The 25608-nt window shown below is 33.2% G+C and overlaps 1 protein-coding gene across 1 annotated transcript in view; it reads left to right on the plus strand.

Moving 5' to 3' along the window:
• NBEA (neurobeachin) overlaps positions 1-25608 on the plus strand; it is a 694460-nt gene that overhangs the window by 202895 nt on the left and 465957 nt on the right. Inside the window, 8 exon segments of the mRNA XM_030309029.1 lie at positions 6843-6924; positions 7857-7980; positions 8813-9005; positions 11042-12058; positions 13815-14032; positions 16583-16736; positions 22921-22929; positions 25264-25444. Coding sequence (XP_030164889.1) covers positions 6843-6924; positions 7857-7980; positions 8813-9005; positions 11042-12058; positions 13815-14032; positions 16583-16736; positions 22921-22929; positions 25264-25444 — 1978 coding nt within the window.

Genomic DNA, 25608 nt, shown 5'->3' on the forward strand with positions numbered 1-25608 from the left:
TTGGGTTCTCCTTTTTGTGCTTAACAACATACTGCAAATATTTTTATTATAAAATGTTCATCATAGTTGGGAGGGCAAAGTTTTCTGGTAAAGGGCCAGATGATAGATATTTATAGGCTTTGTGGTAGTCTTAGTTTGTCTAGACTGCTGTAACAGAATACCACAGACCAGGTGGCTTATAAACAACGGAAATTTGTATCTCACGGTTTGGGAGGCTGGCAAGTCCAATATCCAGGCACTGGTGGATTTGGTGTTTGGTGAGGACTCACTTCATGGTTTATAAACCATCTTTTCACTGTGTCCTCCCATGGCAGTAATGTCAAGGGAGTTCTTAGATTTCTTTTATAAAGGGTCATAGTCTGACCTTCATGAGGGTTCCCAAGCCCTAAACACCTTCTAAAAGGCTCCACACCTCTTAATACCATGACACCCGGGATTGGTTTGCAAGATGAGAATTAGTGGGGACACAAACATTCAGTCTCTAGCGGCAGGCTTTATGGTGTCTGTGGGACTACTCAGCTTTGCAGTTGTGGCTCAGAAGCAGTTGTAGACACTGTGAGACAAATGGGTGCGCTGGCCAATAAAACTGTATTGTATCTGTTTTATTTTATATCTGTTTACAAAAGCAGATGGTATCCTGGATAGTATTTTGGCCTCAGGTCTGTAACATTACTTTCAGCTGTTTTATTTCATCTTTTTTTTCCGTTGTATCTTATCATCATTAAATTTAAGAGTAAATTAAAAAACTCCTTTGACTGCTCTGTTTCTTTCATTTTTAAGCCTAATATTACAACTTTGTGTTATTCATTCATCTAATTACATGATTTGTAAATGCTTATCGTCCAGAACACTGGGTATTACCGTAGTGTTTTTTTTTTTTTTAGTATTGCTCCAATATTTGACCTACAAAACTGAATAAGCATTAATAATAGAAAAGCCTACCGTATACAAATCATCTTGATTCTGATATTATATTTCCCTAATAATAGTAACTGTTTTGGAGGGTGTATTTCCTGTGACAGTCACTTTGGTGTAAGTACTTTTCGTACATTATCTCAGAGTCTTACAACAACCCTATGAAACTAGATTTTTTTGTTGTTGCCTTTTTAAACAAACAGAATCGTAAGTTAAACAATTTTTTTTCTGTGTCTCACCATTAATAATAAATGGCCATAAGATAGGCAGATTCCATAATGTATGTGCATAAGGTAAAAAATGTCAGAATCTACCTTTGGTGGACAACATGAAAGTCCTCTGAATCAAAACTGTGCTACAATATCATATTAGAGCTCTTTCTATTTGTGTTTCTATCTTGGTTTTTTTAGACTAATCCTTCTCTGGTTGATGATGTCTATACATGTTTTTTAAATCATTTTTTGCCTACATGAATTCCTAACCCTCTGCTTGTTTTAACCAATTAGTGTCAAGAGTAGAATGTCTTTGTAGTTAGTGAAACCTTATATTAAAATAAGAATGTAGCATAATAATATATTATGTTGAATCTGAAAAATCATTAGGTACTTAACCTTAAAGTAAGAACATATGTATTTCTATTAGTTTTCTTGAAAAGTGGCTCAATAGCAAATGCAGCAGTATTTTTACCTACCATCTATACTCATATGCACTCTCTTAGTATCCAGATTTTAGTCTCTAATGATATTCTACACTAAAAAAGCCAAGTTGTTGCTGATTCCGTGTCTTAGGTGGAGAAACTATGGATAAGTTTAGATCTTCTGATACTGGATATTGGATGCTGCAGATAAAGGAACTAACTTACAAGGTCTCTGACCAATTTGGCTGTAATATATGCTTTTAAAGTAGAATAATAATCATGGTTAATTGGAAAGATGGACTAAGTTAATTATACTCTAAAAAAGGAAAACTTGGGGCGCCTGGGTGGCTCATTCGGTTAAGCGGCCGACTTCGGCTCAGGTCACGATCTCACGGTCCGTGAGTTCGAGCCCCTCTTTGGGCTCTGTGCTGACAGCTCAGAGCCTGGAGCCTGTTTCAGATTCTGTGTCTCCCTCTCTCTGACCCTCCCCCGTTCATCCTCTGTCTCTCTCTGTCTCAAAAATAAATAAAACGTTAAAAAAAATTAAAAAAAAAAAAGGAAAACTTAACATAAGTATACAAAAAGTCAAAAAAGAAAGATGGTTATGATATGATTGGGTTGCACTGTTGATCCCATAAAAAAGTAGAAGGGGTCTTAGCATAAGCTTTAGTACCACTAACAAGCCATATTATGTTATTAGACTGCAGGATGGTGGATGACTAATTCTAGATTACCAAAGTTAAAAGACTGCACCGTTTTGGAAGGTAGCATCAGGTCACAGAAAATTAAAACTTATGTGACAGGTTTGAACTTAATTCTCATTAACACAGTAAGTGAAATTTAACTGTAACCGGAAAACTCAGCCTCAAAACCTGCAGCTTGACTTTGATTATCCTTGTGAGTAAGCATCGAACAGGGCCTACATCCCTGGCAAGAATGATTTGGTTGATAATCTTCAGTTTGAAAGCTCTTTTACCTTCATTTCCATTTTGGTTTGGGGAAATTAACTTCACCCCAAACAATGTATCAAAATCAATATCACTACAACTGTAGGAAAGTATAAAATGAAGCACAGAAATAATCAAGAACTATGTGAAGCCTATGATCTTGGTAATGATATTTTAGCATATGAGGTTTTTTTAAAGTTTTTGGAAGGCCAGTTAAGATAAGGACTATGTCACTGTCATCTTTAAAATTCTAAATCTGGGGCACCTGGGTGGCTCAGTTGGTTAACTGTCAGACTTTGGCTCAGGTCATGATACAGTTCACGAGTTCGAGCCTCACTCACATCGGGCTCTCTGCTGTCAGCACAGAGCCCACTTCAAATCCTCTGTCCCCCTCTCTCTCTGCTCCCCCCCTGCTTGTGCTCACTTTCTCTCTCTCTCAAAAAATAAATAAACAAACTTAAAAAAACAAAGAAATCTCTCTTTTAAAAAAATTCTAAGTCTGGTAATGCCTATAATAGAATAAATAACAAATATTAAAGGACAAAGTAACTAAGACCTTTTGGCAGGATATAGCAGATACCATTGTATAAAAGATGTGAAGATCTATCTCAGTTATTCTGAAAATTTTTAAAAATTATTAAGGAAATATCCCTGTCTCTTAGTTTTCTGAGGTGAATTTATTCTTATAGGTCCTATGCTAAGAAGTAGGCTTTAGTGAACTCCTCTTTGAAATAACTCAAAATTATTTTTATTTGAATACTTTCTGAGAGTTACATTATTTGCAAAATTTGTATCTTAAGTTGATTTGCTTTATTTTTGCTTTTATATTCCATCTCTAAATTATGGATAATTATATTTTCTTAATACTTGTTAGGACTCTCAAACATACTTAAAAATATAATTTGTTAGATTTTAAAATATGTCTTGTAAGCACAAAACTAGATTGTTCTGTTTGATATAGATCTTAACAACACTATCTGATTATTTACTGTATTAAGTATTGGGATATTAATTTTACCTCATAGGTTTGGGTTTACTATTTCTCTTTAAATATTGTTCCTATAATTCAGTTAAATATTAATGTAGACAGAGGCAGCCAAGTGTGGGAACTTCTCATCTGAAGAGCTCAATGTCTTACAGAAATAATGAACTGATTTTTTTTTTAGTTTCAAGTTTTTATTTAAATTCCATTTAATTAACATACAGTGTAATACTAGTTTCAAGAGTAGAATTTAGTGATTCATGCACCCAGTGCTCATCACAAGTTTTGTTTTGTTCTGTTTTGTTTTGTTTAAATAAAAATGTGTATATATGTATTTTGGTTACTTTATCTTTTTTCTGTTAGGGTATAACAGTTTCTGAACACAAAATTTTTACAAGGTGGTAGCATGCTTAAAACTTATAAAAATGAAACCCTTTTCTCAAAATTATAGACTCTCATAGGTGGACAGTATGTTAAATATCTTGTTCAAATATTCTTTTCACAGATAAAGAAACTAAGTGAAAAAAGTAATACAGCTTGTTCAAATTATAAAGATACGAAGATTCTCCAACCCCAGATACTTACAGTGGCAATTGGGTGTAACGGTGGGGTCAATAGTTTGCCATTTTAAGAAATAGCCTAGTACTACTTTTGTCTTAGAAATTGAGCCTACTATCTAAAATGATTTATACATGATGAAGCTGGGGAGTGAGTAGGTCAGAGAGGAAGCTTTAACAGCTCCTGCTTAAGCCTAAACTCTTTCTGTGGCCCATGAGTTGTGAGATAATTCCATTTATAAAATAGAATTTAAATGTATAATGCTAGGCTCAGATCTGTGTATCTAAATACATATTTATCAAGTTACTTCCATGCTTATAATTCATTATTGTTCCTCAGCCCTGTCCAAAATGATTAGCCACTAGTCACAGGTGGCTATGGAATTCTTAAAATGTGGCTATGAATTGAGATGTGCTCTAAGGCTTAATACATATTGGATTTCATGTCCGTATCTGGCTCTGAACCCTTCCTACAATTTTGGTTTTGTAGGGGCTGGGGTTAGCTTCCTATGCGTATCTGTAATCAATACAAGTCAAACTCTCATGGCCCATCTTGAGTCAAGTCCTTTCATTACAATGTTTATATCTATATTCATCTCTCCTTATTTATATCTCATTATTTCCCTCCCTCTTTTAAAAACTCATATAGGTTCTTGGGGTGCCTGGGTGGCTCAGTTGGTTAAGCTTCTGACTTCAACTCAGGTCATATCGCATGGTTCGTGGGTTCGAGCTCTGCGTTGGGCTCTGTGCTGACAGCTCAGAGCCTGGAGTCTGCTTCAGATTTTTGTGTTTCCCACTCTTTCTTCTCCCCCACCCCCTGCCCCTTGTGTTCTGTCTATCAAAAATAAATAAACATTAAAAAAAAGGAACATGTATTTATGCCTGTCTCGACAATTAATTGATTCTTGAAATAATAGTTCCACCTAGCATCTATGTTTCTCATTCTAACTATGTAGCAGAGTGTGGGCACATAAATGGTTCTTAATAAGTACATGCTGGGTTGAGTTTCTAAATATGTTTTTGTAATTAAACTCATACTTGAATATGTTATAGTTTTCAAAACACTTTCACATATAGAGCCTTCTTTGATCTTCCTAGCAAGTTTATTAGGTAAGCAAGACCATTATTATCCTCCTCGTTAGAAGATTAAATACAGACTTAAAAAGGACAATATAAAATTGTAGATTTTTTGGGATAAATATTATTTTCTTTGCAATGAGGTTTCTTATTTTTGGGGTGAGACGGTTTTAACTAATCTTCATCATGGAAGAGTGTGGCCTGATTTTTCCCAAGCTTGTCTACAGTTATTTTTAATCTGTTTGTAACCAGAATTTTAGGGATGTGGTCCACTGGGCTGTAGGGCCACACCAGGGCTTTTTTGGGCAGACTGGTGTGAAAACTTCTTGTATGCATACAAAACCACTGAATGTTCTTTGGTATTTTCAAATTCCTAGGATTTGCAAAGAAATTTTTGTCCCATGTGTCTGCTCCATCTGATTAGTAGTGCATGTCTGTAGTGCAGTGTTCAGAAAATCCTGAGGCACTGTTCAGTTTCAACAACAAAGTGTTTGGTTTAAACACAATTATAGGCGTGAAGGAGAGAGGTTCTTAAACCCTGTATTTATCATTTTAGTAACGGTAGGTTAGTTTTAATTTCAAGGCAATACCTTTTTGATAAACATTCCTAATATACATAAGTCAGTTTTCTATCTTTATCTCCTTTTTCTTCTTCTTTCTCATTTCTGAGTAGAAGGTCAGAAAAGTGCCTATACTGGATATCATGGTCTTTTTCTAATCAGAAGGGATCATTTCTGGCTTGTAATTAATTCCCTTTCCCCATCCTCAACTTTCATAATAATGGCTAAGTACAACTAGGCTCTCAACTAACTTTTATGGTTTCTCCATAGATATTGTACCTTACTGTAGGCTGAACTGAACGTTTCATTCAGAACTTAGCATATTAATTTAAACAGGAAATTAAATCAGTAATACAAAATTATATTCTTATTAAGTATAGTCTCATTGGACCATACTCATGCAAGAATAGGTATACACAGGCTAAAGCCTAAAATACAGTGAACAGCCATATGTCCATTATTTATATATAATTCAGTTATCCATTCTTAAATTTAACAAATGTTTGAATATTGGCAGTGTGTCAGGCATTGTGCTGATTGCTAGGAATATAACAGTGAAAAAGATGTGCAAGAATCCAACACTCATAGAGACTGCTAAATTTTAGTGGAAAAAATTAGAAAATGTTTTAGAATTCTGTTTTTTTCTTTATTTGGTTAATTTCTTGTCATTTTTTTTTGTTACTTGAAAAAATAAGTTTAAAGAAAAATTCATTAGTAAATGACAAAGAGCCACATTTCTAATGAAGACTTTTCCTTTATCACACTTCATTTTGAAGTTGAGACCCAGGCTCAGACATTATTTTTTTTTTATTGCCTTACTTTCTAAGTTTTTTAAAATTAATGACGTAAGAGTCAAATGTTTATACACCATAAGTTTGCTAAGGATGTACAGTGTAAGGGTATTTCAAACAGAGTAATTCTTGGATTTCCTAATTAATCTTTCCTTCTGTCAATACTGGTTTGTTTTTGTCTTTATCCATAATAAACAAAATTTGAAAACTGAAGAATTAAAGAGTTTAGAAATTTCAGAATGACTAGAGGACCCTTAGAAGAGAGTTTCATTTGATTTTGACAGAATTGACATTTTTTGCATTCTTTGTATATCTATATTTTTAAATTATGATTTAAATTATTTATTAAGTGAAATTCAAATTCTTCATCTTTCAGATCTTGACAGAGCAAGTATGTACTCAAGTTGTACACAAACCACATCCAGAGCCAGATTCTACAGTGAAAATTCAGAATCCAAGTGAGCAAATAGCAATTTAAAAAAAATATATATATATATATATATATACACATGCTATACCTACAGCATAGGATATATATATATATATATATCCCTGTGACTTATCTACTGTGTAACTGGAAGTATGTAATTCTTAATTCCTTTCACCTATTTTGTTTGCCCATCTCCCTACCTCCCTCTCATTTGACAACCAGCAGTTCTCTAGTTCTGAGTGTATTTGTGGGGTTTTTTGGTTTGTTTGTTTGTTTAGATTCCACATGTAAGTCAAATCATGGTATTTGACTTTCTCCCTCTAACTTATTTCTCTTAGCATAGTACTCTCTAGGTCCATGCATATTGTTGCAAAAGGCAAGATCTCATTTTACAACTAATATCCTAGTGTGTGTAAATACCACATCTTCTTTAGCTGTTTACCTGCCGATGGACACTTAGGTTGCGTCCATGTCTTGGCTATTATAAATTATGTTGCACTGAACATAGAGGTGCATATATATATCTTTTAGATTTAGTTTTTTGTTTGCTTTGGGTCAATACCCAGTAGTGGAATTACTGAATCATAATGGTAATTCTATTTTTAATTGTTAAAGACCCTTCATACTGTTTTTCACAGTGGCTGCACCAAATTACATTCTTACCAACAGTGCAGGAGAGTTCCCTTTTCTCCACATCCTCACCAACACTTGTTATTTCTTCTTTTCATTTATTTTCTTTAGCTATCCAAATGGCAATTCTTTATGTTAATGCAGTAATGACATGATAACATGTGAAACTAAATCGAAACTTTTCCTAACCACCTTAATCATTATGGTGTTTACCATAGTTCATAATACTTCTAACTCACCTACCATAGGGCTAAGCTGAAAATGAGTAAAGGTTTTTGAGTGGAAGATATGCAGTTGTAAATCTTGACTTTTTTGTGTGCACATTCACAGTGATTCTTAAGGTGGTGGCAACTTTGTTAAAAAACTCTACACCAAGTGCCGAACTGATGGAAGTTCGTCGTTTATTTTTATCTGACATGATAAAACTTTTCAGTAACAGTCGTGAAAATAGAAGGTAAGCAATTTCAATACTATAACAAAGCTTTATTCCATAATTAGTTTCTCTCCTTTATTTTTAGTCTCTTTCAAAAAGTTTTTCAAAACTTTCCCATGTTGCTAAATACTTGTAATTCTCCGAAAAGGCATTTTATGTTTCTTTGATCTAATGTACGTTCATTATACTTACTTTTATGTTTTTATTTGATCATGTGGGCATTATATTTTAATTGTGGATATGAGTACACATATTTAAGATGCACCATTCCTTCTGGTGATACTTGTGTGTTGTAATTGTGTTCGAGTTGCTCATATTCATCTCTGCTTTTCTCAGTTTCTGTCTGATAACTGATTATTGTGATGCATTTTTAAGTTAGTTAAGACATGGGGTACAGTCTAAGGCTGTGGGTGCTTCCTGAGTCTTCAACAAATATGTATTGAATGTCTGGTATGTATCAAGCACTGTGCTGCACACAGATTGTCTCCGTGTTCAGTCTTGGCACAATTTAATGGGGAAGATAACAAGAAAAGAGTGATTAATATGTAATGTATTAAGTGCGTTGTGAGTGCTACAGGTGATGAGGAAGTAGAGAAACGATAACTAAATCTGACTGGGAGAGTTAGGAAACCAATTTGAAATGATAATTTGGATTTTTCCAGGTAGAAAAATGGGAGAAAATCATTCCAGGTATAGAATATAGAATGTGCAGAATGACTGTGCATCTTGCTTTACCTAGGTCAGATCATATTTTCACTCTTTATCTAAATTTAAAAATAGTAAATTCTAATATAATTCAGGTATTTTTAATGAGGTGGGTTTTTTTTGTTTGTTTGTTTTTTTAACCCACTAGATGCTTATTGCAGTGTTCAGTGTGGCAGGATTGGATGTTTTCTCTTGGCTATATCAATCCTAAAAATTCTGAGGAACAGAAGATTACCGAGATGGTCTACAATATCTTCCGGATTCTGTTGTATCATGCAATAAAATATGAATGGGGAGGATGGAGAGTCTGGGTTGATACACTCTCAATAGCTCATTCCAAGGTAAGGAGATGTAGCACTTTAGATCATCAGGGTTTCAGCTGTGGATTCAATGGCTATAAACACGCATATGGTGCCATCTTGTGGGCATTTTACATTATGGCCGATTCCTTTATCTCCGCTTTCTTTACTGTTTTTGCTTTTATTTTCTCTCTATTCTGTAACACTGTTAGAGCTTGAAATATTTTATAGATCATTTCATTGAAACCCCATGTTTATGAACCAGGGATTTTAGACCCCAGACGTAACCCCACATACGTTTTATAGCTCGAGTCTAAGCCAATAGTTCTTTTACCTTAAACATACCTACTGGTTCTTAAAAGAATATTTCATGAAATACATGCTGAAAAATACTTTCTGAGAAGTAATGAGAAATTGCCTTTATTTCCAAGTGAATCATGAATAAGGGTTTAAGTTTAGTGGCATTTTTAATTGCATTATCTTTCCTTTTTAATTCTAAGAATCTATATATCTGTATTTTAAATGTTACCTGATCTTTGGTGAGAGAAAGTAGTGAGTTAACATGCACATTTATGTACACATTAGATTCTGGAAAAATCAGAGTCAAGATTTCTCATTATGTGGTGTCCTAGAAAAAGCGTGGGTGTCAGAAGTTTGGCTTTTAATCCAGTCTGTGCCACAATTCAGTTTTGTGACTTCAGGAAATTTGTATAGTCCTTTTGTGCAGGGGTTAGAAAAATGTTCTTTTTAATGTTTTTTTAACCTGTACAGATAGTAAATATTTTAGGTCTTGGGGACTGTACAGCCAGCCTCTGAAGCAGCTATTTAACTCTGCCATGTGGTGTGAAAATAGCCATAGGAAACGTATAAAAAATGAACATGGCTGTGTTCTTGTATAACTTTACTTACTAAAACAGGTGATAAGCACGTTTGATTCATGGGCTATACTTTGCCAGCTTCCACTTTTAGGGCTTGATTTCCTCTTCTGTAAAATAAAGGAATTTTTGTATCAACATAATCTCCAAAGGAAGATCCCTCTCAACCTAAAATCCTGTTGTCATTTAGGTCAATATCATATGTGCCTATAAGGAAAGATTTTGAACTTTATTATTTTCAATTTTAGAAGAGCTTTTATTTCTGTTAAAACTTACATTTTATAATGTATTGGCACCTTTTATCATTAACAAATTTTAAAATACTACTTGATAAGAAAAATATTTCATGTTTTATGAAAAAATATATTTCATAATTATTCTTAAACAAGCCATGTAAAGTAACCCATTAGTCTATATAAAGATAAATTTGTGATGTTTTAACAGTTTAAAAATGTACATATTTAGGGGCGCCTGGGTGGCGCAGTCGGTTAAGCATCCGACTTCAGCCAGGTCACGATCTCGCGGTCCGTGAGTTCGAGCCCCGCGTCGGGCTCCGGGCTGATGGCTCGGAGCCTGGAGCCTGTTTCCGATTCTGTGTCTCCCTCTCACTCTGCCCCTCCCCCGTTCATGCTCTGTCTCTCTCTGTCCCAAAAATAAATAAACATTGAAAAAAAAAATTAAAAAAAAATGTACATATTTATAGATATGTGTGATTTTTAAAAATCTCAATTGGAAGTAGGCACACATGAATAATAGATGGTGAAAACTGATATGGTAATACTTTGGATATTATATATATTATTAGCCAATTTTCTGTGTTAGCTGAACTCAAATATGTAGGAATTCAACTGGCATATTAGGTTAGAGTAACATTGAAATACTCAACCTAAAAGAAAAGATTACTTCACCTAAAACTTTAATGTTGCTAGTTTACTTAACTGTTTTTGGACATTGTATATATATATAACACACACACATATACACACACACACACACACACACACGTATATAAAATAAGTCATATGTAACTATTTTTGACGATTACTTCCAATTACTTAATGAAACTTATCTTAAGATTAATATGTGCTACATTTGAAATCATAATTTTGATACCATTTTCGCTATTAACATAACTTTACTTGTATTTTTTTCTCCTTGGTATGTATATGAAATGCCTTAATGTTTTCTTTGCTTATTCCTAAGGTCACTTACGAAGCACATAAAGAATACCTAGCCAAAATGTATGAAGAATATCAGAGACAAGAGGAGGAAAACATTAAAAAGGGAAAAAAAGGGAATGTGAGCACCATCTCTGGTCTTTCGTCACAGACAACAGGAGCGAAAGGTGGAATGGAAATCCGAGAGATGGAAGATCTCTCACAAAGCCAGAGCCCGGAAAGTGAGACAGATTACCCTGTCAGCACAGACACTAGAGACTTGCTCATGTCGACAAAAGTGTCAGATGGTATTCTTGGAAATTCAGATAGACCGGGAGGTGGTGTGCATGTGGAAGTGCATGATCTTTTGGTTGATATAAAAGCAGAGAAAGTAGAAGCCACCGAAGTAAAGCTTGATGATATGGATTTATCACCAGAGACGTTAGTAGGTGGAGAGAATGGTGCCCTTGTGGAGGTTGAATCTTTATTGGATAATGTATATAGTGCTGCTGTTGAGAAACTCCAGAACAATGTACATGGAAGTGTTGGTATCATTAAAAAAAATGAAGAAAAGGATAATGGTCCATTGATAACACTAGCAGATGAGAAGGATGAACTTCCGAATAGTAGTACGTCATTTCTCTTCGATAAAATACCTAAACAGGAGGAGAAACTTCTTCCTGAACTTTCTAGCAATCACATTATTCCAAATATTCAGGACACACAAGTACATCTTGGTGTTAGTGATGACCTTGGATTGCTTGCTCATATGACTGGTAGTGTAGACTTAAGTTGTACTTCAAATATCATAGAAGAAAAAGAGTTCAAAATCCATACAACATCTGATGGAATGAGCAGTATTTCTGAAAGAGACTTAGCGTCATCCTCTAAAGGGTTAGAGTATGCTGAAATGACTGCTACCACTCTGGAAACCGAGTCATCTGGTAGCAAAATTGTACCAAATATTGATGCAGGAAGTATAATTTCAGATACTGAGAGATCTGACGATGGCAAAGAATCAGGAAAGGAAATTCGAAAAATCCAGACCACTGCTACAACGCAAGTGAGTTATCCTACGTGAGTTCTAAAAATGCATTGGACAGATCCTGAGTTGTTAGCACTACGGCAGAGTAATTTCTGAACAGTCACATCATGTTTATACTTAATTATGGCATTATAGTAACTTCGGGAACCACGTGTTATGGTAGTATACATACAAAAGAAATTTAAAATATCTGAATTATATTTCCAACTCCACCACATTGTGTCTGTGTAACTTTGTTGGGCCTCTCTGGGCCTGAATTTCCATAAGGAAATTCCAAGTGTTTGTACCAGATTAAAATGTGACCTGGAAGGGCTCTACCCGTTCCCCTATTTTGTGACTCTGTGACTAAATATACACATTTTGTACTCAAGATCTTCATTCTGAATACTTGATTAATTTTAACCTTTTAAGCTTCAGGCCCAACCCCGTTCTGTGGATTATAGCAAAGAGGACTTGGAGCCCAGATTGAACTGATAAATGAAATGAAAGGGAAGGGAAAAGGGAACTGTTATTTATCAAGTGCCTACTATGTTCCAGGCACTGTGCTATATGTTTTCAGATTTAATCCTCACAGCCACCCTGTGAGGTAGGTAGTATGGCTGAGAAAATTTGGACTTATTAGCAGTGAAAATTTTCTTTACAACGATGTGGCTAGGAGTCGTGGTTATGAGAAAATTAAAGATTCTTAGGCCTAGTGGTGAGGAAATGTTAGTGCTGCATTTCTGGCCTCACCAGAGTAAAGCTAAAAATAGATGATGTTTTCTGATATGAATTTTAATTGTGGAGCTTTGAGTTTTAAGACCACTACCTTATTTTCCAGGCTAAATTACCTTATGATTAAGAATTGAAGAATACTTTTACCATTAGTGATTTGGGTTTTTGGTTGTTCTCTGGGTTTTCCACTCACTGTTTCATATCATCAAAGATAAGGTTAACATGTTTCCATTAGAATTGTATTATAAAGAGTAAACCATACCTTTCTGGTGTCTTTGTACTCTAATAACAATCCTTACATATTCTGTGTGGGGAAGAAACCACAACAAACAAACAAAACATGTTCTCTGTGTGTGGGAAAGCTATTTTTATTTTTTCTCTGTTAACTGCCAGCTTCTATTTTTGTGGTGGTTGTACTACCATGGTAATTGGAAGGGAGTGGGGATATTGAGTTAGGTGAAGATTTAAATGAAAGGAAAGCATAGTGCGTTGTTTATTGAGCATAATAATCGCTAGGCTTGCCTGGTTTTCAGAGGTTGTAGGTATTTTTCTCGTTTTCTAACTTGTCAAATAAATGTACTATTTTTCGAAATTGAAGTATTATGAGTAAAATAGACTTTTGAGTTAATTTCAATCTGTTCAAGTAATATTTTTTAATCTTGTGTTTCTAAGTATAGTTAGTTGATGACATATATCCCGTATACTTCAATTTTAATTATATGCTCACTTTTGTAAGGGACACATGTGTCTAATATGAAGACTCCATAAACAAGGGTAAAGAGGACTTGGTTTTCAACGTGAACCCTGGTGTTAGACTTGAGGTATTTGATGTCCTTGCCTGGTTTTTGAAACAGAAAAATAAAAGTAATAATAGTATCCTCTTCAGCTCAAAAAGGTTTCTGTCTATGGAATCACCAGATGAATAATATGTGTAAAATAGATAACCTATCAAAGTTACATGCAGGAGCTCTCCTCGCTCACTTGACTATACTTACTGTTTTCTTTTTGAAATCATGCATTTCTTTGGCAGTCTACAGAAGTTCACCTTTTCTTTCTCTAGGCTGTTCAGGGTCGGTCTATTACACAACAAGACAGAGACCTCCGAGTTGACCTAGGATTTCGAGGCATGCCGATGACTGAGGAACAGAGGCGCCAGTTCAGCCCAGGTCCACGCACCACAATGTTTCGTATTCCTGAGTTTAAATGGTCTCCAATGCACCAGCGACTTCTCACCGATTTACTGTTTGCATTAGAAACAGATGTACATGTTTGGAGGAGGTAGAAATATTTCTTTTCTTAAGACAACTTTCACTTAAGAAAATGACTATTTTAAATTACTGATCCATAGTGAATTATATCATTGAAAATCTCACAAATTGAACTTATTAAAAATAATCCAACATGGGGCACCTGGGGGTGGCTCAGTTGGCTCAGTGTCCAACTCTTGATGTCAGCTCAGGTCATGATCTCCCGGGAGGATTCAGCCCCACAACATCAGGCTCCTTGCTGACAACGTAGGGCCTGCTTGGGATTCTGTCTCCGTCTGTCTCTCTCCCTCTCTTTGCCCCTTCCCCGCTTGCGCTCGCTTTCTCGCTCAAAATTAATAAACTTAAAAAATAACCTAACACTAAAACTTTGTATAGAAACATGAGTATTTTCATAAAGGTAAGGTTATAAAGCCTAGGGCTCAAATCAACAGGTATCCAAGAACTTAGGACAATTAAAAAGTAAAATTTTGAAACCTGACATTGCCTATTCTATATATAAAAGGGATTTAACAACAACAAAAAGGTTAAATTTTGGTTCAAAGCTGCTTCCACATTTTTTGTTCTTTTTCTGTTAAAATTAATACCATATACTAACTTTATTCTGGGTAAAAAAATTATAACATAGTGTTAAAATTTAAAATCACCTATGACATCTGTTTTTAGAGCCTTTGCCCTTGAAGTCGTTGGTATCAGTTCGTATATAATCACCTAAAGAAAACAGTCTGAATAAATTAAATCATTACCCTGCTTCACTTTCAGTTGATTTTCTAATAGCAAATATTTGACAAATTAAACAGTTACAAGAGTGCGTGCGCATAATTTAGGAAGTTGGTGGCTGGAACAGAGTACCCTACTGTCATTGACTTAAACAATCGATGGCGTGATGTTCTCTGGACTCCAGGAGACTTCTCTGCTTCTCCTAATTTTCCTTCTAAGATTCAAGGTGGCTGATTCAGCTCCTAGCACCACTAAAACATTGGAAACTTGCCCAGACTGGAAGGCAGGGTCTCTTCTTCTTCGTCCTTCATCCCCTTGTTCCTCCTCTCCCTTTTTTCCCTCTTCCCTTTCCTCTTTTTTCTTTTCCCTGTTTTCTTCTCCTTCTCTATTGCTTCCTCTTCCTCCTCCTCCGCCTCCTCCTCCTCCTCCTCTGCTACTTTTTCCCTGTCATGCTCCTTACCCTCCTTTCTTCTTTTCTAAAAGAAGCCCTCAGGAAATCTTCCTCTCACCTCTCACATGCCAGAAGGCAATCACCAGCAAAAGGGAATGGGATTATAATGACTGGCCTATATAGAGCAATACTGGTTAATAACCTCATAGCTGAGGTAAAGCCAACCTTTCCTGTACTTGATCTAGCTCAACAATAGAACAAAATCTAGATTGTGTTAGCAGGGAAGAAGGAATAACTATTATGGAGAACAGTCGATGTCTGCTATAGAAAGCTTTTACTTCTAATTTTATTTGACCAGTTTGTCCTTAGTCTACTCATGTGATAGAAACAATGGTCTTTCCATTGTTAGTGTTGTTCTATGCTAAATTACCTGGGGATGATAAATAAGGAAACTGGAACACAGTGAAACACGTTACTGTTAGCATGACATTAACGGAGATATATAGTGTAACTTCCTAATTATAATATTAGTAGTCGTCAAATGAGTGGTACTCAACTTCCCTTCCTTTAACATAAGATGGATACATAACATACACACAGATACCACATGTTTCTGTTTTCATGCGCTCTCGTAAAATTCCCCAAGCAGAATTTTACTTAATTTTTTAAAAGCACTTATTTTTAGGATCAGGTCATACAGCTTGACATCTAAAAGATCGTAGATGATAGTTTACAATTCTGAGGAGTGAGAATCATTGACTTAAAATCGATTATGGAATAACCTCTTTTTTCCCATTAGAAAACAGTTCATATTCCTGACAGACATCAAACTAAAGCAGTGTATGTTTTTGGGTATCTACATTGCATGTTTTGTATGGGAAACTGCACTGATGACCTTTAAGGTCTTTTACCTTTTTTAATTCAGTAAGTCCTTGAATTTTTACTTATTCATTTATATTTCCCCATCATGTCACTTCTGTGACTAGCAGTACACATTTTCAGTATGGCTGGTCACAGGTGGGGCTCCAGTCTGGTGATAAAACAAACAGAAATTACCTGAAAGGTAAACTTGGAGTTAACTATCCAATTGTTCTAAATTACCTAAGGATAGTAAATAAGGAAAACTTATTACAACACAAAATAACAAGCTTTTGTGAAAATACTTTTTAGGCTAAATTCATTGACCTAATATAATTTGTCTTGAATCTAGTTAATGTACTGTATTTTTAAAGCAGAAACCCAGTAACGAATTAATACACTAGGATACAAAGAAACCCTGCCGAGATGAATGTTGTTTTTTGTAATATGGTATCTCAATTATAAATTGTTTTCTTTTCTAATAATTCCATTTTAAATTTGCCTAGCTCTTCAATAATTTTTACTTTATAAATGTTACAAGTAGCATTAAGCTAAGAAAATGTTCACTTGTGTTTTGTTTTTGTGCTATTTTAGCCATTCCACAAAGTCTGTAATGGATTTTGTCAATAGCAATGAAAATATTATTTTTGTACATAACACAATTCACCTCATTTCCCAAATGGTAGACAACATCATCATTGCTTGTGGAGGAATTTTACCTTTGCTCTCCGCTGCTACATCACCAACTGTAAGTACTTTGCTTCCATCTAGTGGTGTATTTTATAATTACCTGACAAGAGCATGTCCACAGTATTCTCTGCTCTAAACATAAGGATTTTAACAAGACATGTTCACCTAAGGAAACTTTTTCCCTTTTCTTTCTCTTTCATCAGTGTTGCATTTCAGTTATGTGTGTTTATGAAAATACTAATCTGGCAATTTTGATGAGTAATTTGAAGAAGAGCCATAACTATAAGTGACTTAACGTTATTTTCTATATACTGCCTATCTTTTCAAATATATAGTAAACTTAAAATTTTTATTCTGTAACTCTTGAAGTTCTAAATACAAATACATGGTTATTGTGTAAGTAAGTAGAGTCATAAATCTAAATTTAGAAAAAAACATTATTAGTAATGCAGAATCTTACGTGAATTACTTGGAATATTATTTATAAACAATATTATTTTAAACTGTATATGGGAGTTTTATATTCCTGTTCTCTGAGATGTAATCTTGAAGCCAGAAATTTGCTTTCAAAAGGGAACCAAACTAATGAATTCTTATTTAAAACTCAGGCACCTCAGATAGAAAAAATATAAATAACATACCATTTTTAAGCTATCTGAACAATTTCATAATCCTTAAAAACCTCAAAAAAATTTTTATAGACATATGGACTCTAATAGCATTTGCATCTCACTTTATCTACTAGTTCAGCATTTTATTTAAAAAAATATATCGCTGTTTTTCATTCTATATAAAACATTGAAATGTATTAATAAGTTTGAAAGGCATTTAATTATATATATTTAAAATATAATAGGTCAATGTTAACTTCATATTTTAATTGTAATGTTAAAAATCTCTGATTTCTATTAAAAAACCACATTCCATAGCTACTTGCTCACATAGGAAAGAATGTAGAACTCTGCCTCTCATATTGCCTGTGTTCCTGCCACCATATTGGAAACTAATCCATAGCTGGAAAAGTATGCTCTTTCCACAGAGAAACGTGTTTTTTGTTGTTGTTAAGATGTCTTTAACTTGGTGCGGCAGTGTTTCCAAATTCATCTCTGGCTTTATTTCATCATTAACCAGCTTTTCCTACGTGATTCCTTTTCTCTCTGTAGTTTTGTCAATAGCATCACCCCCCCCCCCCCCCGCCAAAGGAACATTGAAAGTTAAATATTGGCAGCAAAAGCTTGTATCCTGAACATCTCTCCCCCCTCACAGGCACATACACTTTGATTTCATTCATGAATTTATTCAAGAAGTCTACAAAGGCAAACAGGCTAGTTCAAGAGGGAGTGCAGAACAGTTCATCATTATTAGAGCCTTAATTGAATTAGCAAGTAAGCAAGGAAATGGAGCCAGGAAGAAAAATAATTGATGGCATGTGAGGGATGTGGATATCCTGTGAGATTAATGTACCATCTCTTCTCTTTAATCTCTGATTTCCTCTGGTGATTTATACAAAATTCTGGTAAATTGGGAGTCATATATGATTTTCTAAATGCATTCTAATATTGAGGCAGGAAGAGTTTTTTTTTCCCCTTCTACACATTCAAAGCTGAATAAATCAGTATTTTCTCCTGGCATTTTTTTTAATCATATAAAATTCTTTAATGTTTTCTAAGCAGTCATTTTTTGTCAAGAAATTTTAAAAGGTTGTATTGAAATTCATTTTATAATATTTTAAAATTTTGTGCAGAACTGGAAATGATCTCTATATAAAATTAATAGTAGGTATTAAAATTTGTATAGGTTTGAAGTTTGCCTGTTTTTATTTTATAATGAATATATAATAAAGATATTGGCATTTTGATAATTTCAAATTAATTCAAATTAATAATTTCAGAATTATTACCTTTGTAGTTTGGATCACTATATTTTGCACTTTGAAACTGCTTATTGCTTAGACTGTTCATAACAGATTTAGGAAGTCATTCAATTGTAGAAATTTTTCTTCATTGTCTATTTCTCTATCTTTCTGTCAGTTTGGTCCATTAACTGATTGTACCTATGCCTGGTTATACACCATAGCTGATTTTATGTTCTTTGAATAAATTGCTTCCTTAAAAGACCCATCTAGAACCTTTTCTCTCACTTGATGCTAGTAGAACTCTGATTGGTGCTGACTGCTGGGTATTGTTTTCTCTTACTTGATTGTGTAATATTCCTGGTAAAAATTGTAATGTAGTAGAGGGGGAGAGTTTGGAAAGAGGAGATTGAATGAAGAATAAAATTAGAACTGGATAGGGAGGTTTTTGGCTTAGATTTAAATGTAAAACTCCAAAAGAGAATTTTGGAAAGAATAAGTGAAAGAGGAAACATTGGCAGTGTACAGATTAGCAAAGGGAAACATTGTTATGTAGATGCCATTATAATTATAATTAATTTCAATCCTAGATATATAAAGAGAGAAACATTTGAAACTGGTGTTTGAGTGATCTCATGATTTTGTTTAGGTTGGTGTGATTTTAAAATGCATATATGCATAAATGAATGAATAAATATGAATAATGGTGGATGGCTGTGGCTAGCAAACTTTTTCTCTATGGGTCAGATGATAAATATTTTCAGTTTTGTGAGCTATATGGTATCTGTCTCAACTTCTCAACTCTGCTAGTGTGCAAAAGACAGTTATATAAAGTTATATAAAGGAATAGGTACGGGTTTGTCTCAAGAAAAATTTATTTATAAAAAAAGGTAGTGGGACAGATTTACTTGTGTGTCATAGTTTACTGACTGCTGACTTAGAGCATAATCCTTACATAAAATTCATAAGTTTAACATAGTATAATGTTTCAGTATGAAAACTTTATTACTGACCATTGAAAATTCAGTAATTAGAGCTTAAGATAAACTCACCCTTTTCTATTAAATAAGAACTTAAATTTGACTTACTCAATATTTTTTAAAGTTTAATTTTTAGAGCAGTTTCATTGTATGTTGTGGTCCTTATGTTCTATTAGAAGATATATAATTTTCACACTCAGCCATACTAATTTTTTCTAGCATTTGACGTGTCTAATGTTAAAATTGTATTTAATTTTGAGAGGGTAAGTAGAATGCTAAGTATTCTTCTTTTTTTATTTTACCAAGGTCAACAGTAACACTAGTTGTAATTATTTCTACTAACAATGAACATGTGGACACAGAAATTAAATATACAAATATGAGATACTTAAATACACAAATATGAGGTACTCTCAAATATGAGCTATAACAATAAATATATGTTACCTTTACATTAAAAACTATAAAAGACAGGTAAAAGCAATCAAAGATGGTCTAAATAAATGGAGACTATACCATGTTTATGGGTTGGAGACTCAGCGTAACAGGGGTAACACTTGTCCCCAAATTGGTATTTAGACATATCTCAGTTACTATCAAAATCCCACCGGGGCGCCTGGGAGGCGCAGTCGGTTGGGCGTCCGACATCAGCCAGGTCACGATCTCGCAGTCCGTGAGTTCGAGCCCCGCGTCGGGCTCTGGGCTGATGGCTCGGAGCCTGGAGCCTGTTTCCGATTCTGTGTCTCCCTCTCTCTCTGCCCCTCCCCCGTTCATGCTCTGTCTCTCTCTGTCCCAAAAATAAATAAAAAACGTTGAAAAAAAATTAAAAAAAAAAAAAAATCCCACCAATTTTTTTGTAGATACAAAGACTATTTTTTACTTATTTATTTTTTTACAAACACTATTTTTTTAAAAAATTCACATGGAATAGTTAAAACAATTTTGAAAGACTCATTATATATTAAATACAGTAGCCAAGACTGCGTAGTATCTTAGAAAGACATAGTTCAGTGGAACAGAACAAAAACACAGAGATAAACATCCAACATGCACAATTTTCTTCCTCAGTCAAGGAAGGATAGCTTTTTCAAAACAGGTTAATGCTAAGTTTTCTTTGTCATTCTCCATTGAAATAAATCATGATACAAAGTTCAACTCAGGAATATGTGTTTCCCATTTCTCACATAAAGATGGGTGTCACGAGAACTATGGAAACTTCTCATTTTCATCGAACAGACTTGTTTCCCACCATTAGTGAGATTCAGACACAATCTGAAATTAAGATTTGATATAAGATATATGGATTTTGGCATAAAATAAATCTGTATTTTAACCTGGGTTCTACCACTTCCTAGATAGGAACACACTCTCAATCTCTTATTTATGAAAATGTGTTAATTATACTTATCGAACAGGGGGTTTGTGGAAATTAGGGTAAGTAATATGTGTAAAGCTCAATAGTTGGGGAATGCTCCTAATGTTTCCTTCATTTAGTTGTTTTTGGAACTATTCAGAATTGTATCATGATAGAATAATTTTCTCATTTATAAAATAATCCTGTCATATTCAGAATCCTAAAATAGGATATTTGAGACAAATTTATTCATGACGCGTGATTTATTTTGATGGCCAAAGATTAACATGATATAATCTTTTTGTCTGCTATCCCAGTGGGATTAGCAGAGTGGTGGTCTGTTTTCTACCCTGCGATCTTATAGGAATATACTATTTCACACTAAGGATAACAGTTGTGTATTGCTGTTGCAGTATCATCATGTAAGAAAAGTTGAACTGTTTAGATAAATCTTACTTGTAAGCAAATATTTTAGTAGAAACTTTAAGGAAAAAGTATACTTACATCATATTTATATTATAGTGAACACCTTGAACTTAATATTCATTGAAGAAGCAGGACTTTTGGAATTTCAGTTTTGCCTAGGTTAACTATGTGGCATAAAAATAAATCACGAAAATAGTTTCAAGTCTCTAAATTAGATCGGTGGTTTTAACTTCAATAGTCACAGAAAAAATGAAAACCTCTTTTAGTATGTAGTTTGACCAATCTTTGGTTTTGGAAAAGGGCATTATTTTTGTTGTTGTTGATTTTTTTAGAGTTAATGTTTCTATGACTAGTCAATTGAATCCTCTCTTTCATTCTCTATACATTGTTAAGTTGGTCATGAATGAAAAAAAGGAGTTGTAGAAAAAAGAGAAGCAAAGAACATGGATCAATTACAAATTGCATAATCACTTCATGATTTTCAGTTGATTATTTGGTCAGCCCTCCAGGACACTGAATGTTTAGAATTTAATTCAGTGTCTTGTATGGTTTCATTTTCTCTGTTAAGGAGAATAACAGAGACTGATATTTCTGGCTTTCCTAATAGTTTCATAATAAAGAAAAAAGAAGAGTATTTTCTGTCAAAAAATGATGATAAGGTCTTGAATTTAGTTTACATTTAATTATCATTATCAGAATGTGTGGAAAAATTAGTAATTTTTCTTTTGTTTATCTCATACGTTAGTATTTTCAGAAGGCTTATATGCATTTTCCTATACAGTGTAACATGAAAATTGTGTATTTGAAATTTATGCTCACATATATTTGCTGTCAAAAATCAGAGAATAGGAACGGTTGATGACTTTTATTCCGAAACTTAATTCTAGCCAAACTTTTGGATATATTGAATATAATTCTTAGTTAGTATTCTGAAACTTAGTGTACTATGTAATTAGCTTAGTTCACATGCAGGCCTCATTAGTGTATCTATCAGTTCTTTTCTAGCAAGGGAAAGTGGTTTTTAAGTTATAATCACTACAGTATTTTATTCTTTAACTCCTGGAGATTTAGATCTATAGGAAAAACTCCAAATATTTAAAAAAAAAAAACAAATTATAACATGATTCCTTAATGAAAATTCTGGAAAGTTGGTATAAATAGTTTATTTACTTAAATCATTGCTGCCTAAACCAGTATTGAGGTTAGGGCTTTTACAGAGATACCATATTAGTTTATTTATTAAAATACCTTCTTAGGCATCACCTGGGAAAATATATTTATTTTATAAAATAGAGTATGCATAATTTCTAGTATATGAACTGTACATATATATATATATATATATACATATATACTGGTATATATGAATATATATATATTATTTGGGCAGAGTTACTCTAATGAAAAAAATAAATATTAGTCTAAATATTTGATATTTAATCTTAATCATATGTAATTTATAAAAGAAATATCTCTTCTGAGAACTTTGCTTTTAATAAAATAATCAAATATAATTTTTAAATATATTATTTTGTGTTTCAATTTTACATTGTATTTTCATTTAATTTTAATAATTTCCTTTTCTTGTACTTTTTTGATCTGTTGTCTGTTTTGTCTAATGCATGTCCAGGGTTCTAAGGTTAGTATTACTTCAGTAATTTTCAGGTTTTCAGTTTTAAGTTTTATTTTTGCTTATTTATGAAATTTTTGACTTGGTTATATTTTGAGTTTCCATACCATCTTTAATATTAGACATATCTTTGGTATATTTAAAAGATTCATTAAAAGGATTTTTTTCTATGCATTGATTAACTACTATCTTATGACCCACAATAACCTTTAGACTAAACTATTATAATGAAAACAAATTTCAGTCATATGTACAATCAGATGTTAATTGGTTCCGTTGAAAGGAGATTGGATGGAATATATGTTATTTTAAGATTCAATAATAATCATGTGAGTGATCTTTATTATTAAATATATGTTATAATGTTTATATAACATTTCATCAAAGTCACTAATTATATAGATTTAATAAGAACTCCCTTTCTGGTTATTTGTGTTAAGAATGCTTTTTATTTTAAAATTTTATTTGGATAGGTCAAAAATATAATTTTGCAAATTACATGGATGATAAAATTTTGTTTATAATTTCTGTATGTAATTCAGTCTTAAAAATGAAAGCATGTTTTGAAAGCTAGGCTTAGTAGACCAGGAAAGCATGAAAATAAGACCATTAACTAATAATAATGAGTTAGATTTCTTATAATTTCAGTAATTCAAAATGATGAATTTCTTTGAGAATCCATCTATAGATGTCCTAGAATCCTAATATTTTTGAAAATTTATTTAGAATATTTGATAGACCTAAGCAATGGCCAGATCTTCCATTCCATATTGAAACACATTAACTGAGATTTAAAATGGGTCTTATGTGAAATTATTACTTTTTTTTTTTTTGCTTTTATTATAAACTATTGTATTGTGATCTCAGATTTTTAATTCCTGCTGTGAAATAATACTGTATATCAATGAAGTGCTAGGAAATACGGGATCTGTATTTAGGAAATCCAAGTAATCAATTATTTCTTTACGCCGTGGATACTGAGTTGGCACAGTGTAAATCAAGTTGAAAACAAATTTTTGTCTATTTTCTAGCTCATTTTAGAGAGAATGGTTTTAGAACTATTTTGCTGTTAAATGGAAGGAAGAAAGGTTGTTACATTTTATACTCCATTTAGAATCAACTTTAGTTATGTAGTGCTTGCAGTAGTCACCTATCATTTTTATTACCCATCTTGTGCACAAGAAGTGTTTTAAGAGGTTTTGTTTTTTTTTTTTTTTTCCAATCAGTGTTTCCTGCTGACATTTCCATTTTAATGTGAGCAGGAATATGTTTAGGTAGAATGATGGGCATAAACAATGTCCAAATGGAACATTAAATAGGAGTAGATACCTATAATATATGCTTACCTTGTAGTTGAATTTATCATCTGGTGAAGAAATAAGGTTAATCAATGTGGTTAGTGTGCCCATTTTCAGAAAAATTAAGCAGTAGTATTTTTTACTTGTAAAGCCCTTCTTTTCTCTGTCCCCTTGTGGCACTGAGAAAATGAGGCCTAGTTATAATGAACCTTAATAATCAAAATGTTATATAATACAGAATGAAACGTAAAATACAGTATGTTGCTGTTGCTTACAAAATACACAGTTAACACATCTCGAAGTAGTACTTCGTAACATTCCCTTTGAAAGCAGGAAATTATATTTTATCATAGTAATTTATTGAAAGTATAGTTGTACCTAACTAGGATTCTACGGATTCTTCTCATTGCTAATGTCTTATGGGCTACAAATTAATATCTGTAGAGGAATTAATAACTTTATTGATTATTTTTACCCTAGAATTTCATTGTATGTATGAGATACCCAGTGGCTTAGTTTATTCTGAAATGGGTAGGAAATTGTCATATGTTCTCATCTGACACTTGTCTCATTTTGAGGCCCACTGGAGCTGCCATACATCTTTCCTATTACTTATCTTACATTTATAGCAAAAAGAAATTAAAGCATATCTTTTTATAAACAGGAGTGAAGATTTTAGGAAAGTATCAATTTTATATCTGTGTTAATAAAATAAGACAAAAATAGTAGAAATATAGATGTGTAATCATTTCTAAGTATCTTTATGGAATGATCTTAAGTTTGGAATATAGTTTTTTCAAGTAATGACATTTAAGTTTAACCTTGATTTAAAAAATGAACTTTTCCTTTATTTAAGGATAATTCACAGGCAAACTAATTAAATTTGATAACCAGCTCTTCTGATATATAGAATTAGTTTATAATTTATCATTTATTTTGTTTACAAAATGTACTAAATGTGCTGAACTGCTTATATATACTATGTGTGAATATGTATTGTATTTCCAAATTTTAAACAAGACTTAAATCTTCTACTTTTTTAAAGACGGAATTGGAAAATATTGAAGTGACACAAGGCATGTCAGCTGAGACAGCAGTAACTTTCCTCAGCCGATTGATGGCTATGGTTGACGTACTTGTATTTGCCAGCTCTCTAAATTTTAGTGAGATTGAAGCTGAAAAAAACATGTCTTCTGGAGGCTTAATGAGACAGTGCCTAAGGCTAGGTAAGTCTGTTAAGAATAACGGTGCGTGTTAAATAATTACCTACACATTGCTTTTCTGATGTTCTGTGGTACATAAAGTATTGATGATACAAGTTAATGATTATGGAGTAGAGATATCACCTTGTAATTCCTAAAAATTGCTAAATTAAAATTATGGTATCTTC

This window comes from Lynx canadensis, chromosome A1 (assembly GCF_007474595.2).
Source record: "Lynx canadensis isolate LIC74 chromosome A1, mLynCan4.pri.v2, whole genome shotgun sequence".
Lineage (NCBI taxonomy): Eukaryota > Metazoa > Chordata > Mammalia > Carnivora > Felidae > Lynx > Lynx canadensis.